At 41.9% G+C, this 17291-nt stretch overlaps 1 protein-coding gene across 1 annotated transcript in view; it reads right to left on the bottom strand.

Annotated features, from left to right (window-relative positions):
* Window positions 1-10841: 10841 nt before the first annotated feature.
* Window positions 10842-17291, bottom strand: part of stk17al (serine/threonine kinase 17a like) — a 66330-nt gene continuing 59880 nt past the window's right edge. The window contains exons 4-7 of the mRNA XM_080213519.1: window positions 17060-17186; window positions 16474-16522; window positions 14542-14721; window positions 10842-13053 (exon numbers count right to left, since the gene is read on the bottom strand). Of these exons, the coding sequence (XP_080069645.1) occupies window positions 12792-13053; window positions 14542-14721; window positions 16474-16522; window positions 17060-17186 (618 nt within the window). The 3' untranslated portion in view covers window positions 10842-12791. The remainder of the gene's footprint in view (window positions 13054-14541; window positions 14722-16473; window positions 16523-17059; window positions 17187-17291) is intronic.

Below are 17291 nucleotides of genomic sequence, written 5' to 3'. Positions count from 1 at the left end.
GTTAGAAGCGGAAGAGCAAGTCATCACAATCTGTAATGCTTGTTCTGCTTCACTTTGTTTGTCTTTAACATTGCTGCCAGACGCATGGGAGATGAGGATTGAAATGTCACAGGAGCTGAGCACAAAACTCGGTTCAACTCTTTCTGTTCGTCTGAGTGACCTTGTGAACTCCACTTCCGCCTGAACCCTCAAAACAAGAACAACATGTCCTCTTGCCCATGTGATGGTAATGGTGCCAGAACCACCTTCATAACATGGGCTGCTAAGATCTGTAAACTGATGATCATGCTGGCCACAACTATGTCAGGATTGATAAATATCATTCAAGCCAAAACAAAATTTCTCAAGCATTGGCTGGCCTCCCTAAAGTTGATTTCAATTTAAGATTTAAAGAAGGGAGAGTGGTAGCTATTTAAATTCTATTGCTTTTGAAAGAAATACAAACTTAACAGGACAATATTTTAATTTCCTTATTCGTGTGACGGATTGAACGGTTGCTGACGTGCCTGACATGTGCATTGTACATGTTGGGAAGGCTTTGGGCAGTCAGGAGTAAGTCACTCACTACTGAATACTCAACCACTGACCTATTCTTGCTGTATAATGTGAATTATCCAGTTACATTTCTGGTCAAGGGTGGCCAACAGGTTGTTGGTTAATTCACTGATTGAAATGTCACTGAATGTTAGGGAGACGCGGTTAGATTCTCTCTTATTGGTGATGGTCATTGGTTGGCATTTAGGGGTGATGCAGAAATTCAACTGGACTGACCACATAAATACAGTGGCTACAAAAGTAGGTCAGAGGCTAGGAATACTGCGGCGAGTAACTCACCTCCTCACTCCCCAAAGCCTATCCATCATCTACAAGGCACACGTTAAAAATGTGATGGAATATTCCCCACTTGCCTGGATGGGTGCAGCTCCAATATCATTCAAGAAGTTTGACACCATCCAGGACAAGGCAGCCTACCTGATTGGCACCACATCTACAAATATCCACTCCCTCCATCACCGATGCTCAGTAACAGCAGTGTGTACAATCTACAAGATGCACTGCAGCAATTCAACAAAGATCCTTAGAACCTTCCAAACCCACAACCACTTCCATCTGGAAGGATAAGGGCAGCAGATACATGGGAATATCACCACCTGCAAGTTCCCCTCCAAGTCACTCACCATCCTGACTTGGAAATATATCGGCCGTTCCTTTGGAGTGGCTGGGTCAAAATCCTGGAATTCCCTCCCTAACATGTGATACTAACCACAGCACATGGATTGCAGCGATTCAAGAAGGCAGCTCACTGCCATCTCCTCAAGGGGCAACTAGGGATGGGCAATAAATGCCAGCCAGCCAGCGATACCCATGTCCCACAAATGGATAAAAAAAATGCAAATGTAACTTGGCACTCATCAGCCCAAGCTTGGACATTGTCCAGGTTTGGTTGTACATGAACCTGAACTGCTTCATTATCTGAGGAGTTATGAATTCCACACTTCTGATCTAATGATGGCGGGAAAGTCACAGACTTGCAATATTCATCTCCGCATGTGTGTCTTTTTTGCATATATACATGCAGTCCATCCCTACCAATTTTCCAGCTATTTTTCACAACTTGTCAGGTTACCTATGCATACAGGACATGTACCCTCAAACAGGCAACAATCCCAGGACAGAGGAGTTACTGTCTAATTTCACATACGGGACAGCCCATCTAGATCGCTTTTATTTGCAATAAATTCTGGACAATTTTGCTTCTGGGACGCTTGTGCTCTTCTGGCTTGTTCTCGCAGTAGATTGCTGAGAGAACACCCTGGGGATTAGCCCTCTGCCTATCTCGGTTCTACCCTGTAGCTAGCTGTCCAAATAGAACCCAGGGTGACTCTGCTGTACTATTTCTGCAGGGAACGGCTAGATCTTTTCTTGATCGCTGTAAGTTGCCCATGTTTCACTGTCATACAAAAAGACACTGAGAACATAGACTTTGTAAACAATCCACCTGGTATTTAGGGTCAGATCGATGTTATTCATATTAGGAAGTTGGAATGAAAAGAATTTGATGAAACAGGAACTGATATGGATTTAGCTGCACTGGGGACTTAAGATGCAGATTAACCTCGTAGCAGGCTGAAACAGATATTTTGTTAAGCAAAGTGGAAACTAGCAATCCATGGACTTAGATCATAGCAACAGCCAGTTACAAATCAGAACTCCCAGAGAATCCAGCTATTGTACAGAAAAGAAAGCAGAAGTCTGTCTGTGTGAGACCCCATGGCCAGAATTTTACTTCCTCACCCGTCCCAGAATCAGGGAGGGGCGAGACTCGCAGAACGCCATTCTCGGTAAGCCTCAGGCAGGGTCTTATGAGCTTCAGGCGGGTGAAGTGGTAAAATTCCAGCACGTAAGTTCTACCTTAAGCTAGAAGAATGGTTTGCAAAAAAAAAAGCTACAGGTCCTGTGAAGTAATTATTTGTTGGATTTGGCTCATTATGTTAAAACCGACGGAATGTTGTTTTGGAGAAGGTATATTCTCAGAGTTTGGCAAAGTAGATAGACTTAGATCAGGAAGAATTAAGTTACAGGTCCTGTGAAGTAATTATTTGCTGGATTTGGTAATATTGTTAAAACCTATGGGATGTTGTTTTGGGGATGATATATTCTTGGCATTTGGCAAAGTAGATAGATTTAGATTTTGGGGGTAATTAAAGCATATTGTCTGGGTAAAGATTATTGTAGTTAATTGTAAATGTTGCACTTTACAGTTACCATTCTTGTTGTGTGTTTTAAAAATCTGAATAATTTACAGCAAGACCGACCCTCTTCCTTACCGGGTTTCATCACGTTGCTCTAATTTTTTCCAAATCACAAAACTAAGTAGTAAAGATCCAGCTTTATAAATTTCTGCTCTGGGGTTTGGGATATCCACGCATTGAACATCATAGAAGTTCATAACGTCCCATGTGTGATTTGTGATTCAGCCAAAGATGATAGTTACTTCCCTGATGCGTGTGCCAAGTTCTACATCAAAGGACAGATTGTCTGTCAATCAGATAGTAGAATTTGCTTACTATTTTGGGGGGGGTGGGGTGGGGGGGCGGCTGGTGAGGGTGGTGGTGGTAGTGGTTTTAATGTGATCAGGGCGGAGATGCAACACCAGGCCTGTGGTTTTTTGACATTTTTCAGGGACAATAAGTTACAGACATGCGAGAGGTGGTTTATGAGTCTGTGCAGCGGTGCTTCCATGTGGGTGAATAATCACCGTGTGGGTGATCAGAGGAGTCTTCTGATCAGGATGCAATGTGCTTTCTGTATGGGGAGGTAGCTGGAGCCTCGTGGGACATTCAAAACATGGGGAGGATGTTTCCATTAGTATGAGAGACTCGGATCCAAGGGCACAGCTTCGGAGTAAAGAAACAACCCTTTAGAACAGAGATGAGGAGGAATTTCTTCAGCCGGGGGTGGGTGCATCTGTGGAATTCATTGCCACAGAAATTCATTTGTGGGACATGGGCATCACTGGCGGACCAGCATTTATTGCCCATCCCTAGTTGACCCAAATAGGCACCAGAGTGTGGCGACAAGGGGAATTTCACAGTAACTTCATTGCAGTGTTAATGGAAGCCTTACTTGTGACTAACAAATTAACTTCACTAGCTGCACTTGGAGAGCAGTTGAGAGTCAACCACATTGCTATGGCTCTAGAGTCAAATATAGGCCAGACCGGGTAAGGACGACAGATTTCCTTCCCTAAAGGACATTAGTGAATGAGATGGGTTTTTCCGACAATTGACAATGAGTGTATTTAAGACAGAGATAGATAGGTTCTTGATTAGTAAAAGGATCAAAAGTTACAAGGAAAGAGTGAGAGAATGGGATTGAGAAACATATCAGCCGTGATTGAATGGTGGAGCAGACTCGATGGGCTGAATGGCCTAATTCTGCTTCTATATCTTCCAGTCTTATGGTGTAACTCCTCCTGAACAATGTTTGCAAGTGTGACAGGAAGATCCTAGACATCAATTATCACACCTGGGATTCACTATCTAATGGACTTTCCTGTAGGGTGGCATGTACCACCACAATGCCCAATGGCTACAATGGCTTGGCAACAGATGCCAGTGCTTAAAACAACAACCCATAATGACACTCAGTAGCTTTAGGTGTGGCATTTATGGTAGAACCTGCCCCTCAAGGATTGACCTCTTCTGTCCTCATTTATAAAGATACAACTGAAAGGGATTTGTTTGCTGGGTGTCCATCATCTTTCACCATGGGAAGGATATTGAAACTTGCTTGTTTACATACTTGAGGTTGGGTATTGTCAGCACTGCTACCCAGTACTGGATTTAAGCATAAGCTAAACAAACTACAGCGAGGGCCTCATAATCCCGCAGGGGCCTCACAAAATTTCAGAAGGTTTACAATGAAAGATCTGTATCAAATCATCTTCCAAAACAAGGTTCATTTAGTTTTCCCTAATGTGGAAGCAATATTACAAGTATTCATATGTCTGATGGTAACGAATTGTTCAGGAGAAAGGTTATTTTCACAGCTAAAGAGAATCAAAAATGAAATGAGAGCAACCATGTCTCAAGACAAACTGTCCGCACTCAGCATCAGGTGCGTAGAAAGCGATAAGCTGTGTAGCATATCATTTGAGGACATAATTCATGATTTTGATTTTGAGAAATCAAGAAAAAAATGTTTTAAATTGTATCTGAAATCAGTTTTCTGATTTTGCAAACAATTTTAGTATTACTTTTATTAATAAAAGTGATCCTGGTTACTTACTTTGTCAACATTTTGTATATATTTTAATGTATCTTAAAATAATTTTAAAAATTACATTTAAGTATTGTTTCCAGGGTATACTATGTTATAATGTATGAGAGAGATCAAGCCAACCAAATGATAAGTAGGTAATCAGTAAATGCATTCATTTGAAAATAATTTGTATTTTTCACTTTAAATACCTTGCTATTAAATAATTAAAAGGCATAATTATGTTTTCAGTTTTTTTGTGGTGACCCAAGGTCCTGTTTTGGTACGTACCTTTGTGAGACCTTTTGGTGTAACTTTTTAACAAGGGGCCTCCAAGCTTTACATAGCTTAGGGCCTCACTAAGTCTAAATCCAGCACTGCTGCTACCTCACAGCACCAGGGACCTGGGTTAATTCTGGCCTCGGGTCACTGTATGGAGTCTCACACTCTGCTTCAGCGTGGGTTTCCTCCAGGTGCTCCGGTTTCCTCCCATAGTCTGAAAAATGTGCTGGTTAGGTGCATTGGCTGTGCTAAATTCTCCCTCAGTGTACCCAAACAGGTGCTGGAATGTAGCGACTAGGGGATTTTCACAGTAACTTCATTGCAGTGTTAATGTAAGTTTTTAAGGAAATAAAATAAAAAATAAGAAGGATCCGGCACACTTTACCGTGTTATGTTATGGTACTCCACTGATGAAGGGGGAGATCTTACATTTCTTTCTGATCCTGGTTTTCAGTTGATGAAATTGGTTTGTCAGCTTGTCACGAATCCCTACATTTCTGGCCCCTCACACACATAAACACATCAGTAAATCATGATACAGCCGAGAACAGAGTTCTCCTGGGAATGTTAATTCATTGTTTGGTTCCATTGTTGCTCTTTGCAAGTTGCGAAGTTTACGTTGGCTGCGCTTTTATGTTTTCCCCTGCTTGACCTTTTTAACTGAACTTGCCAACAATGCAGCAACTTTCTAGAAGGAGCATTCTAACCCCTAGGTGTTTACCGTCAAACTCATCAGCAGCCAACACTCCATCCTGAATCCAGTACCATTGGACAAAGTGATGTCAGGGTATGAATACTCAATGGCTCAGATTTTGTGGTGGTAATGACAGTGAACCAGTTATATTTCCACTGAAAGTGGCAGCAACTGTGGGATCTTGGCTTCAGTGACTCTACATTCAGGTGCCTGACTGTGACCTCCCCAGACTGCAATCTTCAAGCAATCACTGAATTGAGAAAATCATTCACTTTTATGCTGTTAGTCTTGTAAAAACATTCAGAAAAATTATATCTTGTTGAATGCAATTGGACATTTAATGGCACCTTAATATCGTAATTACTTTTTCCCCAGGGTTAAGAGTCAATTACTCGGGGACATGGGCTGAAAGTGAAACGGGGAAGTTTTTAAAGGGAGATAAGGGGCAATTTTTTCTCACAAGAGGGCGGTGAATGCCTGCAATGCAAAGCTGGAAGAGGTGATGGAAGCACATTCAATAGCAACGTTCAAGAGCTATCTGGATAGGTAAATGAATAGGCAAGGAATAGAGAGACATGGACCATGTAGAGGCAAGAAAATATTAGAGAGGCACCTGGGTCAGCACAGACCTGGTGGGCTGAAAGGCCTGTTCCTGTGCTGCACAGTTCCTTGCTCTGCTAAATATTCTTTCTGGTACTGAAAAGTTAGCTTTATATATGCATAACGTCAAATTTCTCCATTATGATTTTTTAAAATCCTCATTTTTAAGATTGACAACAACAAACTCATTTAATAAAATAATCTGTAACCCAAAAGTTAATGGCACAGTGGTTAGCACCACTGCCTTGCAATGCTAGAACTCAGATTCGACTCCTGGCTTGAGTCACTGTCTGTGCGGAGCCTGAACGCTCTCCTCGTGTCCATTTGGTTTCCTCCAGGTGCTCCAGTTTCCTCCCATAGTCCAAAAGATGTGCTGCTTAGGTGAATTGGCCATGCTAAATTCTCCTTCGGTGTACCAGAACAGGCACCAGAGTGTGGTGACTAGGGGATATTCACAATGATTTTATTACAGTGTTAATGTAAGTCTACTTGTGACACTAATAAATAAGCTAAGCTAAAGTGTAACTGCTGCTTATAAAATGAAAGCAAAAACTAATTGTGATGTAAAATGAAAGAACATTTGATCCATAGATGTGAACCTCTGCTCCCCAGTTGAGTACACAAGTGTTGAGAATCCTACCAATGCCCCTGTGCCAACTTGGTGCTAAGTTATGCTGCTGATCTCATGCTCATGGTTCTTTTAAAACCTAATCTTATTGCCAACCCATTCCCTTACCCAATCTTTGTAACCTCCCTGTAAAAACATCTAGTATGCACACGGGCAGACCTCAGCAGCTATGTTGAGCTAAAATGAAACAAAGTTCTAATCAACTCCTGTAGACTTCACTATTTAAAAAAAAAACTCTGATAAAAGTCCTTTAATACATTTAAATCCCTTCAGGTACTTAATCCCTTATGAAAACAAATATTTGTATTTATAGATACTTTTCAAAGACCGATAATCCCTTCGTAACCATTTGAAGCTGCCAATCAAACTGTGAACTTATAGCACATACTGCACCCCCAACCCAGCCACCCCCCACCATAATAGTCATAGGTTTTGGAAGCAGTCAGGCAGTAGGAACACTATCATGAATCTCCTCCAGCTTATGTTAAGAAGCAGCCATTGAAATTGTAAACACCAAATCTTTTCCCCAACTTGGTCAGAACAGGTTTTTTCTTGACCAAAATTTAAGAGCATGGAACTTAAACAACTTCCCAGTTTAACAGAACTTATCCACCTTTTATACATATTCACATATTGTCTTAACAGTCAGTCACATACTGTGGGAAACTGACTTTACTACAGTGAAAGTGGGATCTGTTTGAGCTCAGAACAGCATGCATGTGGCTATGATGGATTCTGGCTTCCCATATGTGCGAGTCACATCCTATTCCCACCCACCCCACAACAGCAATAGCATCTTTTGAAAATAGGGCACAAGGTGCTGGTGCAATTTTGGATGAGCTGTGGAGTCCTTCCATCCCCTATCGAGTCAGCTGGCAAAGAAGGAGGCCACTCAGCCCATTGAGTCTATGCCAGTTATCAGCAGTGTAATCCAGTTGATCCCATTCCCCATAGTCCTGCAAAGTTATTCTCTGCACATGTCCATCAAATTTCCTTTTGAAATTATTGATCATCTCTGTTTCCATCAGTCTCACAGGCAATGCTTGCTTTTTGGACTGGAGGTTTAAGTTTATTTATTAACGTCACAAGTAGGCTTACTTCGACGCTGCCGTGAAGTTACTGTGGCGGTATACAGATGGTTGGACATCTGGACCTTGCCAGGGCCAAGATCAGAGGCAGGCAGGGCACAACTGCCAACTGGCAGGGTGGAAAGAGCTAGGATACCCAAACATGAGTAGGCCATTCAGCCCCTCCAATTGCTTCTGCCATTCAGTTAGATCATGACTCGGTTTAACTCCTTGTACTCATTTTGGTTTTGTAATCCTAACAAATTTATCAATCTCAGCTTCTGACATTTTCAAATGGGCAGCACAGCAGTTAGCACTGCTGCCTCACAGCACTGGGAGCCCAGTTCAATTCCAACCTCGGGTGACTGCCTGTACAGAGTTTGCACATTCTCCCCGCGTATGCATGAGTTTTCTCCAGTTTCCTCCCATGGATGTAGGTATTAGGTTGATTGGCCTTGCTAGCTTGTCCCTTGGTATCAAGGGGATTATTGTCAGGTTAAATACGTTGGGCTACAGGAATAGAGCCTGGCTAGGATTGTTGTCAATGTAGGCTTGATGGGCTGAATGGCCTCCTTCGGTACCGAGCGATCCTATGATGATTCTATGAAATGGGCACATTTCTTCACAGCATTGTATTCCAGACTTCCACAACCCTTCCAACATCACCCTAAATGTCCTAGTTCAAACTTTTAAGGTTAAGTTCCCTAAATCCTGAATTTCTCCCAACCACAGGCTCCATTGAATCTATCAAATTCCTTGCATTTTTTAAACGCCTCATGTTAATCATCTCTTAATCCCCGAGCTTCAAGGGAAACCAAACTCAGTCTACGGAACCTGTCCTAATAATTTTACTCTTTCAGCCCCACTCCCTTTCCAAACGATTTAATGACAGTTGGATTTTCAATAAATGAAAGGTGGCTGTTGAATTAAATAATATGTTTTATTGTTGTAAAAAAAAACAGCACATTACAAGGATAATGTCAAACAGTACCTTTATCATCAGTTTGGCTGCCAGGAATATTGCATAAAAGAAATTGTACATTATACTCTTGTTTGTGGAAGTGCTGATAAAAGCAGCATTTTAAAGGAAAAACATTTAAGATTATTACATTTCTGGTCCAACAAACATGCCGTATCTTAAGGATTTTAATCAGGCAAACATAGTCATCCAGTGGAATTACAGTAGTTAATTATGAAGTTTGAGTATTTATCCACCTGATTCCCAATATAATGGTTATATTCTTCGTAAAGCCTGTGCTCATGCCATTGCTTTGTACATCAGGATGTGGCATTTCTACTTTACTATTGAAGCAGGTTTCTTTTTGTGAGGAATATTTTCTGCTGATTCTAAACCTTTCCAGCAGAGAGTTAAAAATGCACTGTTCTTTTTCCCCGCATGCACCATTAGATCAAGCCCATTGTTCGGCCCAAAACTTCTGCCTGTAGTGGTGTGAGGAGGCGTATATATGTAAGACTTATTCATTCTAAGATATTATTCTCCTTTCTTTTATCAGTCTGTAACATCTGCCATCTGCATTTGGCACCCTACACTTGCCCAGTCTTCAGCTGTGGTCCTTTTGAAAGACTATTGATAACATGGTCTCCTTTCAGAATCGCAAGTGTTGAAGTTCTGATTTTTTTAATTCTTTTTCTTTGAATATTTAAACATGCTTGAATTTCCAGATGGGTTAACAATGACACAAAAACGTGGAGCAGAGAGGAATTCGTCTGCGCTAAATGTCCTTTTTTTAAGAACACAATTTGTTCCAAAACCCACAGTAAAGGGAGACAGGAATAGAAGCTGCTTTGGCTGTAACTTGATCATGAACCCATTCAATATAAACTGGTTAATGAACTCTAGGATAGTGAATGGAGGTCCCCAACATACACAAAACGAGTGGCAACATTAAACAACAAACATTTTACCTTAACTAAACTTTTGTCAGTTTTTCAAAATTAAGTAACATGGGTCTTTCTCTATCTTCTTCTCTTCAGTTAACCTGACAGTCAATTCTGGTCACAAGGCAGATTTCCACAGCAGCTTTAACATTTATCAATAAAAAAAATTCCCATTTTCACCAGGCCAATGCTTATTGAGCAATTCTATTCCAATCTATGGCAGCCTGGCATTGACACGTGGTACTAACGTCTGACCATGGTATTTGCTGCTCTCCCTCTGCCACACAAATAATACATTTAAAGCAACTCTGTATGGTTTGAAGGCCAATTCTGTGCTCTGGAAAATTGAGTTCCCTTGCTGGGATCCATTGGAAAATGTCTCATGCCAATGATGACTGTCAGTATTGGTACAGAATCATCCCAATGTTACTTTAAGCAAGAGGTGCCCATTGAAACAAACCAAAATCCCCTTATTTGTTCAGCGTAGTCTTTACACTTGGCTGAAAGACTCTGTATGAGGAACACGTCTGAGTAATTCTTTCATACTGTTGAGGATACAATACAAAGTTTAATCTCTCAAAAGCCTTTGAGTCCTATAACAGGAATATTGCACGAAACAACTTTTAAGTTGAACGATTGACTTCCTGATGGGAAAAGATTGCTATGCCATCAACCTCTCACTATATCTTATAGTCCACAACTTTATTTTGGTCTAAATTAGTCAGGATTTTCAAGGAAAGAGGACTGGAAGAGGGCAGACTGTGCACCCTTGCACAGGTAACACTGGCTGTTGCCATTTATTGGAAAGAAAAGGTTTGTCTCATTACACAATGCTCCCCTTTCCATCCCTCCTCCTCCAACTATGTTCACGTTGAATGTGCAAACACCAAAAAGGTCACCAAAAAGGATCAGGCCATACCCGAAAGCACAGGCTTTTGCTAATTAGATCTCGTACATCAGGCCTCAAAAGTGAAATACAGGACATTTGCTAGAACAATTTTTCATGCCTGACTTGTTTGATTCTTGGTTTGAACATGCACAGTTTACAGTACAGACTGGATTACTACACTAGCCTATAGTGACTTACTTCTGGATTTCTTAACATTATTAGATCAGTGACAAAAAAAAATAAAGTGACAATTTTTGTGTCTGCTACATGTGCCACAAAGGTGCTCTTTGCCTCCAGCTGACCCCCACCCCGCTAGGGCATTCCTATGTTCCTCAGGCTTGGTAATACCAAATGAATTCAAAATCCACCTATCCATTCTGATCCCGAACACCTCGAATGTTCCCGGTCCCACGACACCCAGCTAAGTATCAAGGCACTGGCAATTTTTAAAGCACAAGAGTGTGAAATTATCCGCCCGTTCATGCCACATTCCCGCGGCAGTGAAGACAGAGAATGTGGCCACAAGCCAAATCTCAAGTTCGCTGCAGTGGGATGGGAAAATCCCGCTGGTGTGAACGGTTGGGAAATTGTGGCCTATATCTGTATGTCTCTCACAGTCTCAAGAGCTGTGCGGTGCTTGTGCACATGACTGGAGAAAGGGAGCCATGACTGGGGTAATCATAATTAATGTCAATGTGCTTTGAGAACAACAGCTGATACATTTCTGCAATATTCTCCAGAAAATCATTACATTCTAGTCCCTGACAAAAATCTTTTGACAATCAGAATACAATAAATAAGGAAAAAAAAGACACTTATTCCCTAAACCCAAAGACATCAAATTTTGTGCACCAGTGCTTTATGTGCTGCTATTTCATTGCCACGCAACACATTCCAATGGACAGCTTTGCAAGGAAATTTGCGTAAGATGTCCTGTAGCCCACAGATCGACAATTACTATTTAACCTCATCACCTGAGTTTTAGATTCCACTGGCCTCAATCCTGACAGTATCCTCCAATTCAATAAAAAAGAGACACCAGCTCAGCATTGTACGATTACAAGGTGGAAGAAAGTCAGAGCCTACAATTGAACTGAAATGATGAGATCCAAAGTGGAACTGTCTACTGTACAAAACACAACATTATCATTGTATACCTTCGAAGCAAAATGAAGAAAGCGTACCTATTAACAATTTGGCAACTTTACTGGCAATTTTTCCTACCTGGAATTATTTTTCTTTTAAAAGGGCTGTTTAAGAACAGCATTTAATTTGCACTTCCAACTAGAAATAAACCCAAGAATAAAATGTGCTTCTGCAGAGGGTGAGGTGGAGTTAAGATAGTCGGAGTCATGTTTGTCAGTATACTGGAACAAAGACTATTCTCCAGTTACACTGTAAACAGAGGCTCCTCCCATTAAATTGCTGAATTAAACTCAAACAACACAAGCTGCTTTTTGGCTTAAAGGAGCAGTGTTGAAGAACATTTTAAAAAAACCCACAGAGGGACGATACCTAGCTGCCAACAAAACAGAGAAAACAGTATTGGACGAGTGTAAGATTGTCACTCTACGGTTTCTGATACAAATCTTTTCCATGTTGCCCATTTGAGCCATCACAAAACTCACCTTCTCATGAGTAAATAATGAGATGCAGAATTCATAGGTTTGATTAGCAAAGCTGCTGTGATTTTAACCAGGTCTTTTCACGCCAATCGCTCAGTTCTTATCACCAAGCTTAAGAGGGCACTGTCTCCCCAGAAAAAAGACTTGGGCTTTTCTCCTTAAATCTGTGTGCCTTATTCAGGCCACCCGCTCTATATTGACACCAGGCTGATGCCCAACAAAAAGTTGATTGCCCTAAGTAATGAAAGCCTGCAGAGCATTCAGACATGTGGCACACGAGGCAGCGGACAAATGCAGTGCTCCGTGCAGCTAGGTGAAGCCAGCGTACTTGCAGTCCCGTTTCGCATTAAGCACTCAGAAAATCTCGCAGCGTCGTGAAGGGCTCCTCAAATTTGAACTGTTTGTGCACTGTTGATCGCTCAATCTCAATGTTCTTGTCCAACTGCCTACACAGTGTGTAGGAGGCCATTAGCACCAGTTCCTCAGAATTGGGGCTGTTCTGTTCAGATTCGGACTGCTCTTCCTCTGACTCAATTATGGGTTTTGGCACCTCTAGTTTGGAAGACAGCCACGGGTGGTCTAAACACTGTTCTGCGTTTGCCCGTTTCCTTTAATAACAAAAGCGGAGAGTTATTACAGACACTGCTGCCCTCCAAATATTTAATTACATACAACGTTGTTCTTTCATCTATAATCATGATGCTTACCAGAAACATAAACCCTTTGCAAAATTAATTTGGACCCATCTATAGCAGGTTCTTTGCAAATGCCAATCGCAAAAAGTTGATACAAGGGTTGAGATTAAATTGCATAAAGAAGGAATACTTCAAGTGTATGACATTACTTTGTTTGCTATTTTAATGAGATGTTCCTTGGAATAAGCAATGGATGAAGGAATTTTAACACCCATGGTATAATTTCAAGGTTAACATTTTATTTGAAGAGGTATTTCCTCTTTTCAACTGAAGTTAAATAGACCCCTGTTGCATAGGCTCCTGTAAAAATGTGGCGCAGATTTTTATTACATTGTTTTGAACTTTGCCTGGAGAAATATCAGTGGAAGAAATTTCTTCCCGTGAATTACCAAAGATAAAAATACCACCAACTGCTGTTATTTATCCAAAAAGAACTACAAATGTACTCATTAATTTAGTTCAAATGCAACATCATTGAACCACAATACGCCAATGTGACATTTGGTCTGGCCAGCACAAACGTGTGTCATTCTTCCATCTGAAGTGTTCTGATAATCCCCTGCGCCCATTCATAAAGTCATTAAAAGGAGCAGCTGAATTTGAATACGCGATATAGCAGCCTAGGTGTGTGATTTGTAAAGAATCATTGAATTCCTACAGTGCAGAAGGAGGCCATTCAGCCCATTGAGCTTACACCATCAACAATCCCACCCAGTCCCTATCGCCATAACCCCATGTATTTACCCTGCTAACCCCCCCAGCACTAATGGTCAATTTAGCTCGACTAGTCCATCTAACCTGCACATCTTTGGAGTGTGGGAGGAAACCATAACATCTTGAGGAAACCCAGGGAGACACAGGGAGAACATGCAAATTCCACACAGGCGGTCACTTGAGGCCAAAGTTGAACTCAGGTCTCTGGTGCAGTGAGGCAGCAGTGCGAACCACTGTGCCGCCACGCCACCCAAGCACTGACAGTGTTGGAAACCACCGGGAATTTGAAACTTTGCAGGTTTACGTTTAGAATCATAGAATCCTACAGTGCCGAAGGAGGCCATTTGGCCCATTGAGTTTGCACCAACCAAAATCTCACCCAGGCCCTATCCGCATAACCTCACGCATTTACCCCAGCTCGTCCTGTTGACATCTAAGGGGCAATTTAGCACAGCCAATCCACCTGGTCTGCACATTTTTGGACTGTTGGAGGAAACTGGATACCCGGAGGAAACACACGCAGATATGGGGAGAATGTGCAAACTCCACACAGTCAGTGACCCGAGCCCAGAATCGAACCCGGGTCCCTGGGGCTGTGAGGCAGCAGTGTTACCCACTGTGCCATTTCTAACCAATAATAGCAGTTAATAATAAAGATGGTTCATCACAGTAATACTAAAATCATACCTGGGATCTTTAATAAGGAGAGTCTGAATGAAATCTAAAGCCAAATTGGAGATGCCTTCAAAGATGTCTTCTGAATAATCAATGTCCACTTTGGAGATATTGAGATATGTGGTTTGCTTGTCATCTCCAAGGAACGGTGAAATGCCTGTCAACATGACGTAAACCAATACCCCGATACTCCTGGAAAAAAATAATCAAAAGAAAACAGCGTTATGGCATTGTTATCCTTCACCTGAATGTGAGCCAAACCTCAATGATAATGCCAAGAACTGCAATAATACTCTTGTTTTCAATCCAGGAATAGGGAGAATAATTACATCAACGTCACCATTGACATTTATAAAGGATGCATTCACTCTACTTGGTGATGAAATGATTTCCACTTGGCTCAATCCGTAGTTAAGTGGAAATTCTGAAGAAGTGGTGGAAGCAACTGATTTTAGCTAAGTCTCCAGAAACTTCCTCCATCTTCTGCCAAGGCAGGAAATTAGAGGAAAGGTTTGGAGCTTCCAGGCAAAACTCTACTTGAACCTTCCGAAACTCTTGACTGGAGATTCATGGTGAGCAGCTGCGCTTGTAGGCAGAGCTGGTGAGAAATCATGAGCTTGCAGTTTTTCTATCAACACCTTGAAGCATTTTGAGGCAAGTTGGAACAATGGCCTTTGATAATTGAGTGGTTTCACTGATTTAGTCCATAATTCACACATCACTGGATAAAATATATAAGGTGGGATATGGTAGCATAGTGCTCACGTTATTGGACAGGTAATCCCGAGGACTGGACAATGATCTGGAAATGGGAGTTCAAATCCCACGTAGAGCAACTGGGGCATTTAAATTCAGTGGATTAAAAAAATCTAGAGTATTAAATTAACAATGGCAACCACTACCAGATTATTGTAAAATCCTATCCGGGTCACTAATATGCTCTTTAGGGAAGGGTAATCTGCTGTCATCTACATGGCCTGCAGGTTCCACCACCAACACCACCGCCCCCCCCCCACCCCACCCCAAACACACCCATCTGACCATGCCCCCCCCACCCCCACCCCACCAATCACTTCTTCTGTCACTTGTTTTTCAGTTCTGCTTTCACTGAGCACTGATCTTTGTTCCCCTATTTACACATTCTGCTAACTTACCTTTATGCCACATCTTCCCTAGTCTTTCCTGCAGCCATTAACACTTCCTCCGTCTTGTGCCCTACACATCTTAAGCTGCAACCTCTCCCAGCTCCCACCTATTGCTGATCTCCTACTTAGCTCCACAGATGATGCCAGACCTGCCGATGGTTTTCCAGTATTTCCTGTTTTTAATACCATGGAATTATGGTTGATACTTGATTACCCTTCAAAATTGCCCCTCCAAACCACTCAGTTGTACTCAAGGTGGCACCTCACCACCACCTTCCAGGGGTAATTAGGGACAGGCAAGAGATGCCAGCCTTACCCCAATCTCAGAAAATCCCTACATTGCAGGAAGCCATTTGGCCCATCAAGTCTGCACCAACCACAAACCCGCCCAGACCCTATCCCCTTAATCCCTATTTGCCCTTGTTCATCCCCCTGTCACTAAGCATCAATTTAACATGGCCAATCAACCTAACCTGCACATTCTCCTTGTGCCTACGTAGGTTTCTTCACCCTGAAGAAACCTTTGCAGTCACAAGGAGAATGTGCAAACGCCACATAGACAGTGACCCAAGGTTGGAATTGAACCGGGTCCCTGGTGCAGTGAGGCAGCAGTGCTAACAACCACTGTGCCACCCCCATCCGTGACACCATATCTTTAAAAACTATTTTCTAACTTTGCATTTTTGATGAAGTTGCGCCCATTGGTAATTCAAGCTGGGGACAAGGTTCAATATGAATGTCGATCAGAAAATTAGCCCCAAAATCTACACTCACTAATATTCCAAAAATGCACACTTACCACATATCTGTCGCTGGTGTGATTGCCTCATAATTTAATATTTCAGGAGCTAACGGGATAAAAAAAAATTAGATGCCTTAACATTTGAGTATCATTACTTATGCACAGACTGCTAACCATTTAACACTAAGTGACTTCACCTCTGCACAACATGATTCTGCTCGAAGCAATTCTCATAGCTTAACGTTTGAGCTGCTGTGAAATGAGGTGCATCGTGCTGGATGTCTTTTCTCAGTCATTTATCATTTATTTATTATTGTCACAAGTAGGCTTACACTAACACTGCAATGAAGTTACTGTGAAAATCTCCTAGTCGTCACACTCTGGGAGAATTTAGCATCAATCTAACTTGCACATCTTTGGACTGTGAGAGGAAACCAAAACACCCAGAGGAAACCCATGCAGACACGAGGAGAACATGCAAACTGCTCACAGTGATCCGAGGCCAGATTTGAACCTGGGTCCCTGGCGCTGTGAGGCAGCAGTGCTAACCACTGTCTAACCATGCAATGTTAGTTCCTGACGTATACATTTGTGGATTGCAGATAATCTTAGGAAGGCGATGTTGCTCCAAGCTGACGCTTACCTACATACTCTGGAGTGCCCATAATTTCCCGGATCTCTTCAATGCTGTCCACTCTCCTGGACAATCCAAAGTCAACGATCCGGATATCGCCCAATGGATTGCAGCTGGTCAGCAAGATGTTCTGTGGCTGAGAGAAGGGAACAGAAGTAGAGTTTTAATACACAATTCACTGGTTTTCAGGCTCATAGCCCAAATACTGTCAAGAGTGTAGAATGCAGGCTTCCTGAATACA

Source organism: Carcharhinus amblyrhynchos, chromosome 27, assembly GCF_965287045.1.
Source record: "Carcharhinus amblyrhynchos chromosome 27, sCarAmb.v2.hapA, whole genome shotgun sequence".
In the NCBI taxonomy this organism is placed as follows: domain Eukaryota; kingdom Metazoa; phylum Chordata; class Chondrichthyes; order Carcharhiniformes; family Carcharhinidae; genus Carcharhinus; species Carcharhinus amblyrhynchos.
Note: the sequence above shows the minus strand (reverse complement) of the source record. Positions and strands in the feature narration are given on the sequence as shown.